We start from the raw sequence: 18,893 nt of genomic DNA, 5'->3' as shown, positions 1-18,893 counted from the left end.
CATCCCCGCCCCGGGGCGTGGCGCAGCCCCGGCCACGCCTTCCTACACCCCCGCAGCCAATAGGAAGCGGCGAAGCGCGCTCATGGCAAGGAGGGGCATGTGGAGCGCTGCCAGCCAATTGGAGTGGGGGGCGGGGGCGGGACGCGGAGACCCGGAAGTGGTGTCAGAGCTGTAAACAGGCACATGGAGGGGCCCTTAAAGGTACAGCGTCCCCCGGGGAGGTGGGCGCAGGGGAGCGGGGACGGGGGGGCGGGGACAGGGATGGGGAGGGGGAGGGGGAGGGGGAGAGGGAGAGGGACGGGGTGGGGAGGCATTGGGGGACGGGGGGGGGTGAGGGGACGGGGGACACACCGAGGGGACGGGGGACAGGGTCTGGGGGGACAGTGGGGGGATATGGGGGCGGGGGGGACAGGGAGTTGGGGACATCGGGCACAGGGAAGGTGGGGATGGGGTATTTGGGCCTGGGGAAAACTGGGGGGTTGGTGACAAGGGACAGGGGCTGGGAGACAGGGGGACAGGGATTTGGGGACATTGGGGACAGGGAAGGTAGGGGCGAGACATGGGGCTGGGGGACACTGGGGGGACACTGCGGACGGGGGGGCGGGACTGAGGGGGCAGAGGGTTGCGGGGCAGGGACTTGGGACCGGGGCAGTCAAGCGCGTTGTAGGCAGGGGAGCTGCCAGGGGTCCGGAGGGGACACTGGGGACAGGCAGGGCCCTGGGGACCGGGGTGGGGAACGGGGACAGCGAGGGGACACGGCGGGGATGAGGGGAGGTGGGGACGGCGAGGGGACAGGATGGGGTGGGGAGCAGGGAGGTGCCGGGGGGGCCACCCCGCGTCCCCCCGCCAGGTCCCCTCCGAGCAGGAGGGGGGTCCCGCGGCGGCCCCAGGACGGTGCCCGGGGACTGGTGTGCCCTGACGCTGGCACCGATGGCCGACGGCGGGGCCGAGCCCCAGGATGAGGATGAGCACCGGGGGGGCCAGGACCCCGCAGCCCCGCAGCCCCCGGCGCCCAGCCCTGGCCACGGCAGGTACAAGGGCAGGAGCAGGTCCCCCTGCCAGCGCCGGTGGCACCCCCATGTCCCCAAACCGGGGAGGGGGCTGTGACCCCCCGGGGGGGCCAACGCTGACCCAGTTCCCTCCCTGTCCCCAGGACCCTCCTGCTCACTGAGGACATCACAGCCAGGAAGAGACCCCGGCTGTGCCCAGGCGCCCGGACCAGCCCCAGCCAGCCCCGGGAACCCGAGAGCCCCTGGGAGCCGGGGGGTGCCGGCGGGGTCTGGGGGCCGCGGGCGGGCAGGGTGACGGGGCTGTACGCCCAGCTGCTGCGGGAGCTGGAGGCGGAGGTCGGGGAGCTGCAGCGGGCGCTGGCAGCCCGGGATGAGGCCGTCCTACGCCGTGACCACCGTATCCGGCAGCTGGAGCTGGAGAACCAGCAGCTCCGGAGCCACGTCCGCAGCCTGGAGGAGGAGAACGACCTGCTGTCCTCCTCTGGGGGTGGCCGTGGGGGACCCCTGGCCACCGCTGCCACCGCTGCCACCGCTGCCAGCAGGACCCTGCTGGCCTCGGGCACCGGCTGCATCGGTAACGGCAGCGGGCAAGTGGGGTGACAGCTGGGTGTCCCCAGACAGGGGACCCAGTTTGTGGGGCAGCCCTGGGATAGATAAGGGTGAAGGGGGACAGAGGGACAGGGACAGGCTAGCAGGGCTGTGGGGGATGGAGAGGAGCTGCTGGGGTCTGTCCCATGGCTGATCCCCCCACACCGTGTCCCCACAGGTGTCAGTGACAGCAACATCGAGTTCCTGAAGGGGCTCGTGGGGCTGCTGGAGAGCAATGCCACCGTGCAGGTGGGTCTCGGTCCCCATGGGGTGGGGGTCTGGGGACAGCTCTGCCCCCCGTCCCTAACCCATGCAGCTCCTCGCCCCATGGAGGCTGGGAACCAGCCTGGCCCCCATCCCCAGGCCAGCAGGACACCCATGCCCAGCAAACCCCGCTCTGTCCCTGCAGGCTGGGGGACTCCAGCCTTTCTCCGCTCCCAGCCCTGGGGAGCAGGTCTGCGCCCCGGCCGACGTCCCGCGGAGCCCCGCAGCGTGGCAGCTGCAGGCAGGGCTGCCCGGCAGCTTCCCCCCCTGTCTGGGCACCGAGGAAGGGGCTGGCAGCCCGGCCGCGCTCACCGACACTGCCTGCCTCTGGGAGGAGAGCAGGGGGGACATGCTGCCCGACGGCACCCCGCTGTGGGCCTCACCCATCGAGGTGCGTGGGGGCTGGCCGGGGCTCTGGGGATCCCACTGAGGCTCCTGGGATGCCATCAGGGACCTGGGGTCCCACCAAGGCTCCTGCACACAGTGCTGTGGTTGGAGCAGAGAGGACAAAGGGGTTCCCCCAGGGCACAGGGGAGCTGGCCCAGGGGGTCCCCAAGGGATGGAGGGGGTCAAGGTACCCTGGGGACAGAGCAGGGAGGTCCCCAGGCTCCATCCAGACAAGAGCTTTCCCCCTTGCCACAGGAAAATGGGAGGCCCAAACTGGAGCTGGTCCCCAATTCGGGGGTCTACATCACCCACCCGCAGCTGGACGACCTCTCGCAGGTCTCCACCGACAAGCCCAAGCTCATGACCCGGCGGTTGCTCGATTACTTCTTCTCGCGGGAGACGCTGGCCCGGTCCTCGGCCACGGGACAGCGCATCGCCCACAACAACACCACGATGGAGCGGCCCCTCCGCCTGCCCGTGGCCGTGGTCAACGCCATCAAAGGTAGGGGGCGGTGAGGGGATGGGGGGGATGGGATGGGGTCCCTCGTCCCCTCCCGGTGCCGCAGTGATGGGTCAGGAAAGGCCACGGTGCCACCCGTGAGCGGGGTCGGTCCCCCTCTGCCCCCGCAGAGTACGTCACCAAGATGTGCGGCCGCGGCTGCAACTTCAACGCCGTCATCAATAGCAAGTGCGGCACGTCCCGGCGAGCCGTCAAGAAGATGGTCGTGAAGATGGAGTGAGCTGAGACCCACGGGACGGCCACAGCCCTCCGGCCACGTCGGGGGACGAGCCCAGAGTCCTCTGGTGCCGCAGATGAGGAGAGGGGACGTGGAGGGACGTGCCGGGGACGGTGGGATCGCGCCCTCGCGCTTACGGAGGGGCGGCAGCTGGAGGATTCACCCTGCAGAGACTGGCTGGCTCAGCCCCGTGCCCCCACAGCGGCAGGGCCCGCACCACGCGTCCTGCTCCCTCCGGCAGCGGGGAGCGGGTGCTGGCAGGGGCCGGTCGGAGCAGGGAGATGCCAGTGCCGCGCGTCTCACCGGCCGGTGCCGGGGTCAGCGTCGTGGTGCCGGGGTCCCCCAGCGCAGCGGGCAGAGCCGGCGGCTGCAACCATCCCGAGCGGCAGAGCTGCCCCGCACGCAGCAGCGGCTCCACGCGTCCGGCCGCAACCCAGGGCTGTTTTTCTGTAAGTTCGTTCGTTTCCAGCGATATGTGGGATTCCTGTAAATAAACCCCACTTTCTCTCCACCCAAGAAGGCCGGCCGCTCGCCCTCCCTGCAGCCACGCTGAGCATTTCGCCTTCGGCTCTTCGCCGCCGGGGTTGGCTCTTGCTGCACGTCCCGCTGCAGCTACAGCCGGCACAGCCCCGGTCGCGGCGGTGCCCGGCCCGGCACCACGGCTCGCACCAGGCCGGCGCGGGAGAGAAAGGACCCTCAGTGGCACACGCTGCACTGGATTTGCCTCTGGTGACTAAATTTATTTAGCAAGGAAAGCTCCCGGCTGACTCCACGCCGGCCAACCAGTTACAGTTAATAAAGTAACAGTTCTGTCACGTAATCCAGAAAACAACGTTGGGCAGTTACAACTAAAAAATAAAGTGGATTTGTTTAATTTAAAAGCTCAAAAATAACAAGCCATATGGTTTTTTTTCTTTTAAAACATGTAGTAAACACAAAAGCAATATAATCTATGATACAATGTACACTATACACAGTGGGGATGGCGGGCAGCACACGGGGGAGGAAAGAGGGCTGAAGTCCCAAAATTCAAAAGGAAACGCCACATCGCTTGGAAACGGAAAAGTGGGGAGAGAGAAATCAGAGAGAAAAAAACCCAAACCAACCTCTTCAGTATTGGAAAAGAAACGTTAGGAGAAAAGGGGGGGGGCAAGAAGATGGGCAGCATCTTACAGAGAAATTAAATAAAGATTAGAAAAAGCACTCACAATACACAGTGTTTGTAATCGGGAGCGGGGAGCGTAAGGCAACGATCTCCATAGAAAAAAGGGACCTTCCAAAGGGGGTTATATAGATATTTATAGCTATTTATAGACTTTAAATATAAAGTAGGAATGTGCTGTGGAGCCTCTCCCGGCCCGCCCGCACCGGAGCGTGCAGTCCTCTCCGTGCCCGGCTCCCGCATGGCCGTGAGACATTTCGCCGGGCTCGGGGCCACCGCCTGGCCACCCCAAGGGCCCTGGGGATCCGCAGGGAGGATCGGGCCCTCGCACCCTTCAGAAAGGGCTTCTTCTGTGCGGGGACCCAGGCGGCGGCGGAGGAAGGGCAGGAGGACACCCCCGAGGGCTCCCCTCGTGGGCGGGGACGCCGGAGTGCCGCGGCGCCGCAGGCCGGTGCCCTCGCAGGGTCTGTCGGCGCAGCTCCCCGGCCCTACAAGTTTTTGGTGACCAGGTGGGTTTTATAATGCTTCGTCAGGTGGTCGCTCCGCATGAAACGTTTCTGGCACTGCGTGCACTCGAATCGCTTGTCACCTGCGGGGAAAAGAGCAGCGGCGGTCAGGGGGTGGCAGCCGGCGTGCCGCGGCACCAGCGGTGCCCGTCACCAACCTGCTTGTGTCCCTGCGATCCCCTAAACCAGCCATGGTCAGGACAGAGGGGGGGCCCCTACGACAGGTCCCCCGTGCAGCCGCTCCACCCCAGCCCCTTCCCATGAGCCTCTGCACCGCCATCACCTGGAAAGCCCAAAGGCAGCAGAGACACCCCCACACACACCCCCAGCCCTTCAGTCCCTCCCAATAACTCAGTCAAATCGCAAGGACAACTTGCGGTGACCCAAGATCATCCCAGTCCTCGGCTCAGCACGTCCCCTTGGCTCTCGCAAGGCTCAGGACCCTGCACGGGCTGGGCCACGCTTCGGGAGCTGCCCTGGGAGGGAACCAGGGTGCCGAGCCGTGCCCCGCGGAGCCGCAGACCTGTGTGCGTGCGAGCGTGCCGCTGCAGCTCGTCGCTGCGTGTGAAGCGCTTCCCGCAGAAGACCCAGTTGCAGACGAAAGGGCGCTCGCCCGTGTGCAAGCGCACGTGAGCGCGCAGCAGCGAGGTCTTGCGGAAGGTCCTCCCGCACTCGGGGATGTGGCAGATGTGCTTCTTCTTCCCTGGGTCTCCCGGCCTGGCAAGGAAAGCCACGGTTAGCCTTTGGAGACGGGTGCCGGTCCCACGGGGCTGCCCCTCACCCTGTCCGTGCTCACCTCTTCTCCCCGTCCTTGCAGTTGGGGCAGGTACACGCCATCCGCCGCCTCTTCTCCCCCGGCTGAATCTCTCCGGACAGCGCTTGCTCCATCTGGAGCTGGATCTGGGTCGGGCTCAGGCCGCTGATGGTCAGGTTGTTGCCAGACACGTTCTGCACAGTCAGCTGCTGCTGGCCTGGGGAGGAAAAAGGGGAGTCAGGCTCTGCCCCTCCGCTCCCGGGGCTGCGCCCACGCGCCGCTGCCCAACGCGTCCGTCCATGCTCCTCGCGTAGGTCCTGCTGAAACCCTCCGGAGGCGGCCGGCCGGAGGGGAGACCCCTCCCCGCGTGCGGGACGGGACACCCCGGGTCTCGACGCCGCCAGCCCCGCATGCAGCGCTGCCACAGCCCCCCTGCCCTGCCACGTGCTGGTCCCCAAGCGGGGCCGGTAAGTCCCTTTTTTCTGAATATACTGTGCGGTTTTTCAAAGTTTTCGGTTTGACCCTTCGGGGTGGGGAAATGACCAGAGGAAACAAAAAAGAAACTTTGAAAAAACGTGCAATATATTGACCAAAAAAATGGGACTTACCCCGGACCCTAAGGGCCGCTCCACGCTCGGGTGCTCACGGAGGCGGCAGCCTGGGCCTTGCACAGCACCCGGCAGCCGTGACAGGGGCTGGAAAGAAGAAGATGGGGTCAGCGTCAGCAAGCGGGATCGCTGCTCTCGGGGCAGCGGGGAAGGAGGAGGAGGAGGAGTGGGATCTGACAGCGGAGCAAAGAAGGGGTGACTATAGAGAGGGAGGATGGGATCGGGGGGGCAGAGGCAGAGCAAAGGTGCCACCGCATCCACTGGGAGGGAAAGCGCGAAGCCGAGGGTCGGGGCAGCCCTTTGGCAGCGCTGCGAGACGTGCGGCCGCTCGGGAGGTGAGTGTGCCCTTGGCTGAACCCAGGCTGAGACCCGACTTGATTTATCTCACTCATGGGCAGCAGCCAGCAGGTCCTACCAGTCCCCTTCGCAGCCGGGGCTGCGGCAGGGCCCCCGCCAGCCTTGCGGCACGATGCGGGCAGCAGCGCAGACAGCGGCAACATCTGCCTGTGGCATCTCCCCGACGCTCATGGCTGGCCCCAGATTTACATGCAAAGCAGCAATTAAAAACCCCTTTAAAAGCAAACCCAGCAAGGACGGCGGCCCACTGCAGAGCGCAAAACCACGCTGGCCTGCGTTTTATGCTGACATTGTTTAGTCAAGCAAGAAAGAACAGCTTCCGACTGCAAAACCAAGCCGGGACTCCTGCCGGTTCTTGCTGAGAAACCACCGCATGGCAGCAGGTCTTTCTGGATCAGAAAGCAGATAAACTTCCCTCAGACACAGCTTCCTCCCCTCGGCTCCCTGGTGGCAGCCCACGCCGCTGGGACTGGGCTGGGGAAGGTTTGCTGGGCAGGAGGGGAGGACAGAGCAGCTGCCGGGACGTGTGTCTCCTGGCAGCAAGGAGACGAGATGGGGCAGACGTGCACCGGGGCTGTCTGCGGCTCACAGACCGCTCCAGCCACCAGCCAGTCCCACATCTGGGTATTTTTGGCCTAAGGAGGACACTTGCCCCACAGAGGTGGGGGGCTGGGTTCACTCAGAGGGAATGATGATCCCTCACTACAGAGCCTGAGGGGCACAAAGCTTGTGCGTGTGGATGCGCCTCTCCTGATTTGGCCACTAGAAGCTCAAACCAGCAGCCATCGCAGCCAGTGGATGCGAGGAGAGATGTCCCAGCCCCAGGACCAGGAGCTGGCAGTGCTCCCTGTGGCAGGGGCTGCTGGCCCAGACATGCTGCAGGAGAATCATAGGATTGTTAAGGTTGGAGAAGACCCTTAAGATCATCGAGTCCAACCGCTAACCCAGCACTGCCAAGTCCAGCACTGCACCATATCCTCAAGCACCACGTCTACCCTTCTTTTAAATACCTCCAGGGATGGAGACTCCACCACCCCCCTGGGCAGCCTGTGCCAATGCCTGACAACCCTTTTGGTGAAGAATATCCAACCTAAACTTCCCCGGCGCAGTTTGAGGCTGTTTCCTCTCGTCCTATCGCTTGTTACTAGGGAGAAGAGACCGACCCCTGCCTCATAGAGAGCGAGAAGGGCTCCCCTCAGCCCCCTCTTCTCCAGGCTAAACCCCCCCAGCCCCCTCAGCCGCCCCCCAGCACACTTGTGCTCCAGACCCTGCCCCAGCCCCGCTGCCCTTCTCTGGACATGCTCCAGCCCCTCAAGGTCCCCCTTGTCCCGAGGGGCCCAAACCTGAGCCCAGCACTCGAGGTGGGGCCACCCCAGGGCCGAGCACAGGGGCCCCATCCCTGCCCGGCTCCTGCTGGCCACACCAGTGCTGACACAAGCCCGGGGGCTGGTGGCCTCCTTGGCCACCCGGGCACTGCTGGCTCATGCCCAGCCGGCTGTCAGCCAGCACCCCCAGGGCCTTCTCCGCCGGGCACTTCCCAGCCCCTCTGCCCCAGGCCTGGAGCGTTGCCTGGGGTTGGTGTGACCCAAGGGCAGGACCCGGCACTGGGCCTTGTTGAATCTCATACCGTTGGCTTCGGCCCAACGATCCAGCCTGTCCAGGTCCCTCTGTAGGGCCTTCCTGCCCTCCAGCAGATCAACACTTCTACCCAGCTTGGCATCATCTGCAAACTTACTGAGGGTGCACTCAATCCCCTCATGAGGGAGATCCCCTCATGATGAGAAGCCCCGGTGCACCACGTCCCTCAGCCTGGCTGGGTCCCAGCTCTCCCAAAGACACAGGTCTCACCCCAAGGGCCTGGGCACAGCTCAACCTTTCCCCCGCACAGAGCTCAGGAGCAATCAGAGCTGGTCTGGGCTCTCGGGCAGCCTCAGCCCCTGCGCTCAGGCGTGTCCTGCAGCTCGGCACGACCGCACAGACTGACCCTGCAGGCGGCTGTCTCTGCTAACCGCCCTCCCTGACACAGCTTACCAGGATGGGCTCGGAAACACCCAGCAGAACCACCAAAGAGACACCCTATGAAACACTCAGGGCCTCCTGGAGCGACAGGAGCTGACGACATTTAAGAGTCAGCAACATTCAGCCTCAGGGTACAAGGGATCTGTTTACAAAGCTGCCACATCCCAGCTGCAAAGCATGCTGCTTGCTGGGGGGGGCTTTCTGTCCTACGTCCTGCCTTCCCTCCTACCCCATCACAGAGCAGGGCGCAGCCCACCTCCGGTGTTGGTGATGGTGACAGGCACGCCCTGGACTTGCACGCCGTTGATGTTGATGGTCTGCATGGCCTGCGCCGCGGCCGCCAGCTGAGCTGCGTTCAAGCTGATGATGCCGCCGGCGGGGGCGATCTTTGGCAGAGGACGTTCCTTGCGTGTGGCTGGTTTCTTGCTGCCACCTGCTGTGCCGGAGGTGCGGGATACAGGGCTGCTGCAAGAGGTCCCAGATGGAGCCACCGTCATGGCTGGGGCTTCCTGGAGCAGCACTGTCTGCAGCTCACCCGATGGTGTTTTGAAGTAGACCTGATGGGAAGAGAGAAGATGAATGAGATCAGTCGCTGTCACCAGGCAGCTCCCTCCACAATGACGGTCACCCTCCCCACACAGCCCCGGAATCTGGGCCTGTGATGAGCCAAAGAGCAGGAGAAGCTGCCCGAGCATCTGAAGCCCCTTTGCAGGCCTCCTGAAGAAGGTCCTAGCCTTGCACAGCAGCAAGGGCTGATTTGGCCTTGCAGCCTGGTTTCCAAAAGCAACACTCAAGACACAGTCCTAGAGGCTGCGAGCTCCACTCCCCCACCTCCCTACATCTTCCGAGCAGGCTCATCCCACCCCGAGCTGGTGGCACGGCAGAAGTTTCAAGGACACTGCACTCCTACAGGTCCTGTAAAAGCAGGTGGCCAGCAAGAGAGACTTAATAAAGCCCTGTGGAGGGAGCAGCTGTGCTCCCAACCCTTCTTAGACATCAGAGAATCCACACAAGTGATGCCTAAACTGGATGCCAAGTTGAGGGTGTTTGGTGGCCTACAAAACCCTTCAGCTTTTTAAAGCCTGGGTAAGAGCTTGGAGGAGAAAGAAGGCAGAGGGACCTTGCAGGAGGACACAGGAGGTGGTACCTGGGTAGAAGCAGATTCCGTCGTCTGGATCTGGAAGTTCTGGGAGGATTTTTGGGGGACGGTGGGGAGCGTGGCGGAGGCGGCCTGCACCACGCGCAGGGCCTGCTGCGGGATCTGCACCACCTGCGACTCCTGCTTGGGCTGCACCACCTGTACCTGCTGCACCACGGCCGGCTGGCCGGAGCCCGGGCTCTGCACGATGAGCAGGTTGTTGCCCGCCTGGATGATGTTCTCCGCCGTGGTCTCTATTAACACCGTCTCCACCTGCTCGGCCACGGCCACGGCGGCAGGCTGGGCGGGTGACATGGCTTTCTTTCGAGTCTTTTTGCTGGGCTTCGAGGGGCTCTCCGCAAGGATCTGAGCCTGCGTGCCTGGCTCAGAGGCGTTCACCAGGTTGTTGACGGGGAGGGTAAGAGTCACGTTGCTGCCCCCGGCTAACTTGACCACGTTGCTCGTGCCCTGTGCTGGCGAAGCTCCGCCCTTCTGCGCCGGAGCTGGTTTGATGGGCACGGGCTTGTGAGAGGAAGAGGAAGGGGTGAGGATCGCTTGATTTGTGCCCGGAATAATCTGGATCTGGTTGGTGAGGTTGGGCTGGACCTGGATGGTCTGTCCCCCCGCGGCCTGGATCTGGGGCACCGCCTGGTACTGGATGTTGGCAGATGAGCGGGTGCCCTTGTTGATGACAGTTGGGTTCTGAATGGCAAAAACCAGCTGCCCCCCAGGGTAGGAGGTGCCAACCTGAGAGCCCTGGATCTGGAAGAGGTTCCCTTTCGACGACAGGATCCCAAAGCTGTTCTTACCGGAGCCCAGAGGGAGTGGAGCAGGTTTGATGGGGACAAGTTTGCGAGGCGTTGGCTGAGGAGGAGCAGGAGGAGTCACGGCGGCTTCCACTGCGGGGGGACCGATTTTGCTACATGTCGCTGCGAGGAGGGCGAGAGGAGACGGCTGGGAGTCCTGGGGAGCCAGGAAGGAGACGGGCAAGTTAGAGACAGGGGCTTGTGCCAAACATCTGGAGACTGAGTCAGCAAAGGAAAGGGTACACGCTACCAAAAGCAATCCCGTCCATGCCAATGAGACTCCCCTTATTAAGGGAACTGCTTAATTACCCATACCACGTGTACCTTTAGCTCATGCTCATCACACTGCTTTTAGCCATCAGGACGGCGACTGCCTTTTAATTGCGTGCCTACGTTCTTACAACCTCTATAAAGCTGCAAATACCCTGCAAGTCTGCTGGTATTTACTCCCATTACACACCCCCTGGGGTGTTTCATGCAGCTTTAATTCCAAGACCACCTTGTGATATCAGCTGCTAATACGACCCAAGAGGTCCTCAAGGAAAACACAGCGCAGGGAGGAGGAACAACACTCCGGAAGAGTTGGCGTCAGGGCTGGGAACAAGTCCAGAGCGCGGCTCCCCAGCCTGTCCTACCACCAGCCCTCCTCCTGACGCGGCAATGCTGGCTATGGTGGAGGCCAAATGACACAGCATTTGCTGTCCTGCACCCCAGGACATGTCCCTCCGCCCCAGCGGGGAGCCCAGAGCCCCCCAGTGCCCCCATACTCACCTGGGCAGTGGAGGCGGCCGGCTGCAGGTATTCACTGGGGCTGACGGCAGCAGTCGCAGCCATGCTTTCTCTTGATCTGCAAGGAAGAAGCAGAGAGACAGAGGAGTAAGACCAGCAGCAAGAGCCGAGACCACAGCTCCTCAGTGCACCCAGCCCAAGGCTCTGGTGCCCGAGGGGCTCTCACAGTGTCTCACTGTATCGCCCAAAATGTCACACCTCACCCACATGCCTTCAGTGGAGGGTTACAAAGGGGCTAGAGAAACCTCATCATCTCATCACCCTCATCTCCCCGTGCTTCCCTTTGCTCGCCACCAAAGGGAAATGCCAATTATGGTGGGCAACCGGCTGCAGCCCCCACTCATTACCCTGCAGCCCAGCACAACCCTGACATGAAGCCATAGCCCTCCCCAGGCCGAGGGACCATCGCTGCCCTGCAAAGCCCCCCCACTTCAACATGGAGGCAGGCGTGCCCAGCTAGCCAACAGCCTCCTGCTTCCCAGCTCACGCCGCCTCCCTGCCGCTTGTTTTTCTAACTTTGGGAATCTCAAAGGACAGAGTTTTGGTACGGAATCATGTTTTTTCAAGGCTGGAAAAACATTGTTTCAATTATTTCGTTATTTTGTCGGTGCTGAGTGTTTGTAAGTCGTTATGTAATTAAAAAGTCACTTCGGGGAGTAAAAAAAGCTGCCGGCGCTGGCTGGCACTGGGACCTCGGGAGGCTGAGAAAAGCCATCGGCGAGTGGGGAGGAGAGAGCAGCAGCAGGCAGCACACGAAGGATAGGAAGTGCCCGCAGGGACCAGCGCCACGGAGCCTACAGCTTCAGTGGGATCTGCACACCAGGGAGAGGAGGAAGATGAAGTTACGGCAGAGGAGCGGGTTGCTCGAGGGCCTCGGCAGGCAGGCGGACAGGGAGGATGTAGGGCGAGTGGCCACAGCCCCTCTGACGGTGCGGTGGGGGCGTGGGATGAGGCAGGGCTGTCCCGAGGGGCAGCTGCAAGGATGGGGGCGATTCACTGCCCCCGTGGCTCCGCTGCCTTCTCTCCCAGCCCTTTCCTTGGGAGTTTGCAGTCTCTGATGCTCATCATTTCTGCTGCCCCGAACGCTGCAGAGCAACACCCCTAATGCTCTTCTTGCCACTGGGGCAGCTACAACAGTTTCTTTTTAAAGGTTTAATAGGGTGAAGCCAAGGAAAGAGACCCCTAACTCTTCACAATTTGCTAAATCTTTTTTTCTGGACTAGAAAGACATTTCATCTTTGACATTTCCTTTGGCAAATTCCCCATTCAACCCCATCCAGCAGTCGCTGTATGGCTCAATAGCTTGATAATATTTGCCTAGACAAGGTGCCAGAGAGAACTTGTCTGAGCTCGAACACTCTTTAGTATTGCTGCTGACAATGTCTTGACTTCAAATGGGGAATTATGGCCATCTGAGAGGTATGGATGCTTGGGGTTTACTCAAGGCGTCTCTGAAACGCAGCCCTGCCTGGCGCAGGCGAGTCGATGGGAAGCCAGCACTGTGGTATTTCCAGAGATGCTTGGACAGCAGGAGCGATGGGAAGCGCTGGCAGAGGACAAGGAGCACGATGAAGACATGAAGTCCCGGGTGGCTTATAACACATCGTAGCAGCCAAAAATTAACTGTTGTCTAAGCACAGTGAGGGGCTTTTTGCTGCTCACAGGGACCAGGTAAGAGCGGCATCCCAGGACTGTGGCAGAGCGCTGGTCTCTGGCTCCGAGCAGGTGAAGTGAAGATCTGGCACAGGCAGAGCTGCTGTTTAATGACCTTGTGCTCCTGCCCAGGGAGCTGCGGGAGATCCAGGGACTACACAAATGGGGAAAACTATGCGTGGGGTTTGTTTCAAAGGGAGCAAACTCCACGCTCCACAGCCCAGCGTGGCAAAGGCTTGGCAGCATCACTCACAACAGAAGCAAGAGGCATTGGCACAGGCTGGCTGAGGGTGACAGGGCCAGCACCCAGCCTCAGAAAGGGCAAACTCGACCTTGCTAGAAGCAGCACCCGCTGCCCACATGTGGCTGCAGGAGCCTCGGGCAAAAGGCATTGGGAAAATAAGGGGGTTCTTTCATTTTGAAACTGTCAGCTAGCAGGGACGGCACGGGAGGCGTTTGCACTGCTGCCCAATGCAAGGGCCAGTCATCACATCTTAATACAGCTTAAGGCTGGGAAAAAAAATGTCCTCTAGGTAATTGAGATGCAATCAACGCTCACATAAAACCAGAGGTGAGCGCCCTCAGCTCCCCCTGTGCCCCTCGGCTGTCCTGCACAGCATGGACCGAGACAGACGCCTCCTCCCTGGGAAGGCGCAGCCTTTCGCCAAACAGAAAGCCGCTAAGAAACCGAGTGATCGGGCCCGGGGCCAAGTCACCAAGGAGCCCGCTTCCCAAAGGCAGGCAGCTCGCCCCTCGCCAGCACAGGCTCCACCGCTCCTCTCGAGGCACCGCAGAGGCTCTTTCACAGCCCTGCTGCGACCAAGCACATAAATCCCGGGGAAAAGTGAGGTCAGAGTCCCAGGCGCCTGGGATGGCACCGCATGGAAATTACTCGCCCTGTTCCTTAGCGAAGGGCATCCATTCCCTTGAAGCCACTTGCCGCCGCTCGCTGTGGCAACCTCCCGGAGACGAAAGCATCAGACGCTTGCACCCAGCGAGCTGGCCTGTGATAAAAGGACGCTTTCTTTCCAGAAAGCCAGGAGTTTGTACGGCTGCCCGAGTTCAATGGCTGCACCCTCCCTTTCAGCAGAATTAGGGCACTGCTGAGGATTAACAGCCCTGACTACAAATAAGAGCAATGCTGAGCTGGCCAGAAAGAGAGACACATACCAGGAGAGATCCCATTAGCCCGAACAAATAAATAAGGATAATGACTGGGGGAGAAGCCCTGTGTCGCCGCAGTTGCGGTGTAATCCCTCCATGAGTTTCTCACTTGTACGATTTACGTCCGAGTCCAGCAGTGACAGTTTCACATCCTGAGGGTGTAACATGGTATAAAACCGACTTACAGCATAGTGAAACCAAGCGGGTACCAAAGCACCCAGCTTCGCTCTCCGGGTGTTTGCCCAGGACAGAGCTGGGAACGGCATTGTTGTTGCCTATGGGGAATGTTTCTGGATCTGCTCTGGGGATAAGGACCCTCCTGAGAGGCTCTGACTCCCTCTCACAGACGCACACCATGAAACAGTTGCCTGCTCTGTGTTACACACTTATTCATGCCCCACAAAGAATTTGCTGAGCAGTTCAGGCCCAGTTTGCCCTTCTGAAAACCCCCAGCCAAGCCTCAAGCGGAAGAGGACTCTCCCTTACAGCGATTAAAGAGCTCTGATTCATAAAATTCATTTTTCTCTGGCCACCTCCTCTTCCTCCACTTGTCACAAGGGCAGTTTTGTACGGAAACCATCTCGCTACAGACTGGAAACAGCCGCCTCCTCACCCCTAGCCTGCCCTCACCCCTGTAAGAGGGCAAAGCAACCAAAAACTCAGTAATGTACAATTTCCTCTATTACGTTCCTCAAACGAGCACAACCAGGACTCATTCCTGCCCCAGGACACACGAGCCAAGCCCTTCGTGCCCTGACCGACTGTCCATATACCCTGACGGCACTTTGAGGAGCTCTCAAAGCCCACCGTGAGCTCATGGCACACAGGGGAAAAAAAAAAGTCCACACTCAAGCGAAGGAGCTGTATGAAGAGAAAACTTACCAACCGCGCCAGCCCATGAGACCCCATGTCCAGCCGGAGGAAACGCCTGCTAGCAGCCAGCTGGACCGCTCACACCAGCACGATTGGTAGGTTTGCTCAGAGGCGGCTCCTTCGCTTCTCACAAGAATTTATTTATTTTGGAAACCATTATCTTCAATATTCTACAAGAGATATAAAGGGGAGAGATGTTGGGTTTTTTTCCTTCCTAATCAGGACAAGCTCTTCTCCTCGGGGAGCTGCCAGGCAGTCCTCCACAAGATCTATGGCCTCCAGCTCAGCGGAGGAGCTCGGGACAGAGGCAGACACTGACGAGAAGGTACCTGCCAGTCCCCACAGCCACAACCAACGCCCCGTCCTGCAGCTCGAGCAGCACAGGCACTTCTACAGAGCTACAAAGCTCCCTTTCGGGGGGTCTGGAAAAGTTTTGTGTACTTTAGACCACGATTTCAAGCCCTATCACCACGATATCCTTGTGACTTTCTCACAAACCCCCTTCGAGAGAGCAAACACCACACCAAGCTACAGATAGGGCACACGCCTTCAGACCAGGTATTCCAGTCACAGGGGAGTCTCTGCTCCCCAAAATACCCTTCCCATCTGCCTGATGGATCTCTTTTTCGGGGCACAGGGGGTGAACATGTTCCTAACTTTCAGTACTGGGTTTAAGCCAATTGACACACCTGATCTGAGTTACCGTGGTTTTAATTAGCACCTTGAGCATGAAGGTGAATCAGAGTCCCCTAAAATCCATGAAAGACCTCGGCAACTACAAGAAAACACTCAGGATTATGAAGCTAAGTACAGTCATTGGGAAAAAAACCACGCCAATGGTAGCAGCCCCATTTGTTTGTCAGGGCCATAAGCAAATATTCGAAGTCTGGCAGAAAGGAGCTCAAACACCTGCATATTTACATATTAACAGCAGGAAATCAAGCAATGTCTTAGAATAAACCAGCCAGGATTTCTGTTGTTGTTGTTTTAACTCCTGGTCCGACTCCGACACGCCTGTGACAGTGCAGGCGTTACAGCCACTTGCCAACATCAGAGTTTGCTTTCTCCTTCCCTGAAGCTGGGGGGGAAATTCCCTGGCACTGTGGCTGCATATAAGAAGGAAGAAGAGGAGAGGAAAAGCAGCTAAAATAAAGCGAGCCAGGACGGCGGCCGTGCCAAGGATGTACAGGCACTCCTCGGAAAGACCGGCCTTGGGGAGGAGGGAGCAACTCCTTGCTCTGCACATAGGAGGGAGGTGAGGTTTTGAGGCACAGGAGTGAGCAGATCGCAGGACACCCTCGAGTGGCAGCTCCCCCCAAGCGACGAGAAGCCCCAGTGGAAACTTCCAGCAGCGTCAACCTGTGGCTCCCTGAGAAACTGAGGTCCTGTTGCACCACATGTCCCCAGGGACCAGGGATAAACCGCTCAATCCTTACCTCCCTGCTGCACCCCCAGCCCCGGGATGGCTCCCCCTCTGCAGCCCCCTTCCAAATCCCTCTCCACATCCCAAGGGCCGGAACAGGATGGGGTTGAAACACCCTTCCCCACACAGCGCCCACCTCCCCAAACACACAGCAGCACCCCCCACCCACTCCACACACCCGAAGCTCCCCCCAGCCCCGTGCATCCCTCCCCAAAAAAATGGGGGGAAGCTTCGCACACATCCCCCACCCACAGCACCCACACACACCCCCGGCCAAGGCGCCCCCTCCCCACCTCAATGCGTGGGAGCATCTCGAGCTGCGCCCACCCCCGCCATCGGGACACCCCCGGTAGGGGCACCCCCTACCCCCAGGGACCCTCGCAGCAGCCCGGACACCCCCGGTAGGGTTTCCCCGCTCAGACACACACCTCCGCCCCCCCGAACCGGGCACTCCCGGGAGCGCGTGACGGCCCTGGGGCGAGGGTGGACCCCCGCCACCGGGCACCCCCGGGCCGCCGCCGCCGCCACGTACCGGGGCACCCCCCGCACACCGCCCAGGTCCCCCCACCCCCGGCCCCTCCCGGCAACGGCGGCGGTCCCCGGGGAGGCGGGCCGAGGTGACGGGCCCGCCCCCGACCGGGCCCCGGCCCCGGAAGCGCCGCCCGCCCGGAGCTCGGGGAGGCCGCAAGTCCCTTCCAAAGCCGGTGCCACCGGCGCTGCCGCCCCTTCCCGAGACGCCACCCCCCACCCAGCGCGGCCGCCCCCGCCGCGGGCCCGCACAGACCGGCCGGAACGGCTGCGGCGGCGGCTCCGACCCCCTCACGGCGCCATCTTCCTCCTCCGGGGCCGCTCGGGCACCGCCCTGGGTGTTCCGCCCCCTCGGAGGCCTCTTGACCAATCTCCACGCGGCTTGCCGGCGCTCTGGCCAACGGACGGCGAGATTCTTTATCGCAGGCCAATCCGCCGCGGATTGCCGTTTGATGGGCAGCTCCGCCGAGCAATAGGACACGTGATGGAGTGAAAGATTCGCCAATGAACCCGGGCCTCTGGGGTGACGGACGGAAGCAGAGACCCAATGGGAGGGCAGATCTTTGATTGACAGCACAACTGGCTAATGGGAACAAGTCCAGCCCGCCGCCATCCGCTGATTGATTGACAAGCCCTCGAGGGGGGGGACTTCCTCGTGGGCGGGAGCCACCCAAAATCCTCCTCTCGGTTGGTGGCGGCCATCTTGATTGACATGGAATGAAAACAATACGAGAGGAGAGGCGGCCGAACTCCGCTTGTGATTGGCCGCGCGCCCTGGAAGGGGGTGGGTCTAAAACCTTAAAGTCTGGTGACGGCAGCCGGGTTCTCTGCGGGGATGGGGCGTCCCGGGCGCTCCTGGGATCCTCCTCCCCGGCCCCGTGTGGGTCCCTGAGCTGAGACTCTCCGTCCCTCCCTTGCCGTGCCCCCGCGGGGCCCACGCCCGTGGGACCGGGGGTGGCCCCGGTGCAGCCCCGCCGCAGGGCGGGGGGGCAGGGCTTTCCCGGGGCTCACCCCCTCCCCCCCGCCAGGTGGGGAAACTGGAGCTCCGGGTGACACCCCCCCACCGACCCCATCACCCCGCCCCGCGGGCTGCCCCGGCGCCTGTCACCGTCCCCTCGGGGCTCCCCAACGGGCGGCAGGGGCAGCCTGGACCCCCCTACCTGCCAGGCCCTGCACCCCGGTCTGCGGGGGAGAGAAACGGGGGGGGGGTGGGGGGGTGGGGTGGGTGTGTGTGCCAGGGGCACCCCGAGCCTGGTGGCACCCAGCTCCACTGCTCCTGAAGGAGCCCATCTCCCCCGGGGTGGGGGTATCCAGGGGGTTGGGGTGTCCTGCCTCTCTGCAGAGGTTAGGGTGCCTGGAAGGGTTTGGGGAGGCCATCGAGGTGCCCCATCTCTCTCTGGGGGTCAGGGTCCCCACTCCCCTTGCAGGGGTTGGGGTGCTTGGAGGGTGTTGGGGTGCCCAATCCCCCCACAAGGGTCAGGGTGCTTGGAGGGTGTTGGGGTGCCCACTCCCCTTGGAGGGTGTTGTGGTCCCCAGTCCCGTTGCAGGGGTTGGGGTGCTTGGAGGGTGTTGGGGTCCCCAGTCCCTGTTTAAGGGGTCAGGGTGCTCAGCAGCTGTGACCCACACATCCCCACCCCAAACTCTCCGTGCATCCAGCTCCAGGACCACCCACCCCACCACATCGAAGGGGCCGCCAGCCACCCTGTGACCAGCTGGGGGGTCCCCCATGGCCCCCCCCCCCCCGGACCCTGTGCCAGGCCTGCCAGGCCCTGGGGTGCCCAGCTGGCTCCAGCCCCCACGGGACCAGCACCTCCCACTGGAGCCAAATAATTGCTCGGTGCTTTGTTGTGCAGTGTCTATGGCCCCGGGGCCTTCATTTGTGGGAACTTGCTGTGGCGAGTGCCTCCCTTTTAATTACCTCCCCTCCTCATGCTCCTGCTTACTCACCGCCTGGCACCGGCGCCTCCGACCCCCACCTCGGCCCCCGGCCCCCCGCCGTCCCCAGCCTCATGCGGGGGTCCCGACGGTGCATCTCGGGGTGCCGGTGCCATGCTTGGATGGGCAGAGCAACCTGCACGCCAGGTTCCTTGTCCTGTCGTGGGTGAAGGCAGGCGGGGACCCAGCCCC

At 61.9% G+C, this 18,893-nt stretch overlaps 2 protein-coding genes across 3 annotated transcripts; one reads left to right on the top strand and one right to left on the bottom strand.

The window, feature by feature from the left end:
- The first annotated feature begins 123 nt into the window (after window positions 1-123).
- LOC135317162 (uncharacterized) lies at window positions 124-3,576 on the top strand. The gene is made up of 7 exons (XM_064472950.1): window positions 124-201; window positions 851-1,031; window positions 1,154-1,584; window positions 1,777-1,847; window positions 2,008-2,253; window positions 2,505-2,751; window positions 2,880-3,576. The coding sequence occupies exons 2-7, from the start codon at window positions 931-933 to the stop codon at window positions 2,987-2,989; spliced, it is 1,206 nt and encodes a 401-aa protein (XP_064329020.1). The 5' UTR covers window positions 124-201; window positions 851-930; the 3' UTR covers window positions 2,990-3,576.
- A 125-nt stretch (window positions 3,577-3,701) lies between these two features.
- On the bottom strand, window positions 3,702-17,166 carry SP2 (Sp2 transcription factor). 2 transcript variants are annotated; one of them, XM_064472949.1, is made up of 8 exons: window positions 17,023-17,129; window positions 14,825-14,985; window positions 11,108-11,183; window positions 9,540-10,493; window positions 8,649-8,949; window positions 5,451-5,625; window positions 5,178-5,371; window positions 3,702-4,737 (listed from the first exon to the last, which is right to left on the bottom strand). In XM_064472949.1, the coding sequence occupies exons 3-8, from the start codon at window positions 11,168-11,170 to the stop codon at window positions 4,637-4,639; spliced, it is 1,788 nt and encodes a 595-aa protein (XP_064329019.1). In that variant the 5' UTR covers window positions 11,171-11,183; window positions 14,825-14,985; window positions 17,023-17,129; the 3' UTR covers window positions 3,702-4,636. The 2 variants fall into 2 exon arrangements, with proteins under 2 accessions (XP_064329019.1, XP_064329018.1); XM_064472948.1 differs by lacking the exon at window positions 14,825-14,985 and having other exon boundaries at window positions 17,023-17,166.
- Between the last annotated feature and the right edge of the window lie 1,727 nt (window positions 17,167-18,893).

Source organism: Phalacrocorax carbo, chromosome 25 (assembly GCF_963921805.1).
Source record: "Phalacrocorax carbo chromosome 25, bPhaCar2.1, whole genome shotgun sequence".
NCBI lineage: Eukaryota > Metazoa > Chordata > Aves > Suliformes > Phalacrocoracidae > Phalacrocorax > Phalacrocorax carbo.
Note: the sequence above shows the minus strand (reverse complement) of the source record. Positions and strands in the feature narration are given on the sequence as shown.

Bases quoted from the DNA above. Each gene is read 5' to 3' on its own strand.
- LOC135317162 (XM_064472950.1), top strand. From the start codon at position 931: ATGGCCGACGGCGGGGCCGAGCCCCAGGATGAGGATGAGCACCGGGGG. The intron at 1,032-1,153 runs GTACAAGGGCAG...CCCTGTCCCCAG, and splicing joins CCCAGCCCTGGCCACGGCAG to GACCCTCCTGCTCACTGAGG. The intron at 1,585-1,776 runs GTAACGGCAGCG...GTGTCCCCACAG, and splicing joins CTCGGGCACCGGCTGCATCG to GTGTCAGTGACAGCAACATC.
- SP2 (XM_064472948.1), bottom strand. From the start codon at position 11,170: ATGGCTGCGACTGCTGCCGTCAGCCCCAGTGAATACCTGCAGCCGGCC. The intron at 8,950-9,539 runs GTACCACCTCCT...TCTTCCCATCAG, and splicing joins CGGAATCTGCTTCTACCCAG to GTCTACTTCAAAACACCATC. The intron at 5,372-5,450 runs GTGAGCACGGAC...TTTCCTTGCCAG, and splicing joins TGCAAGGACGGGGAGAAGAG to GCCGGGAGACCCAGGGAAGA.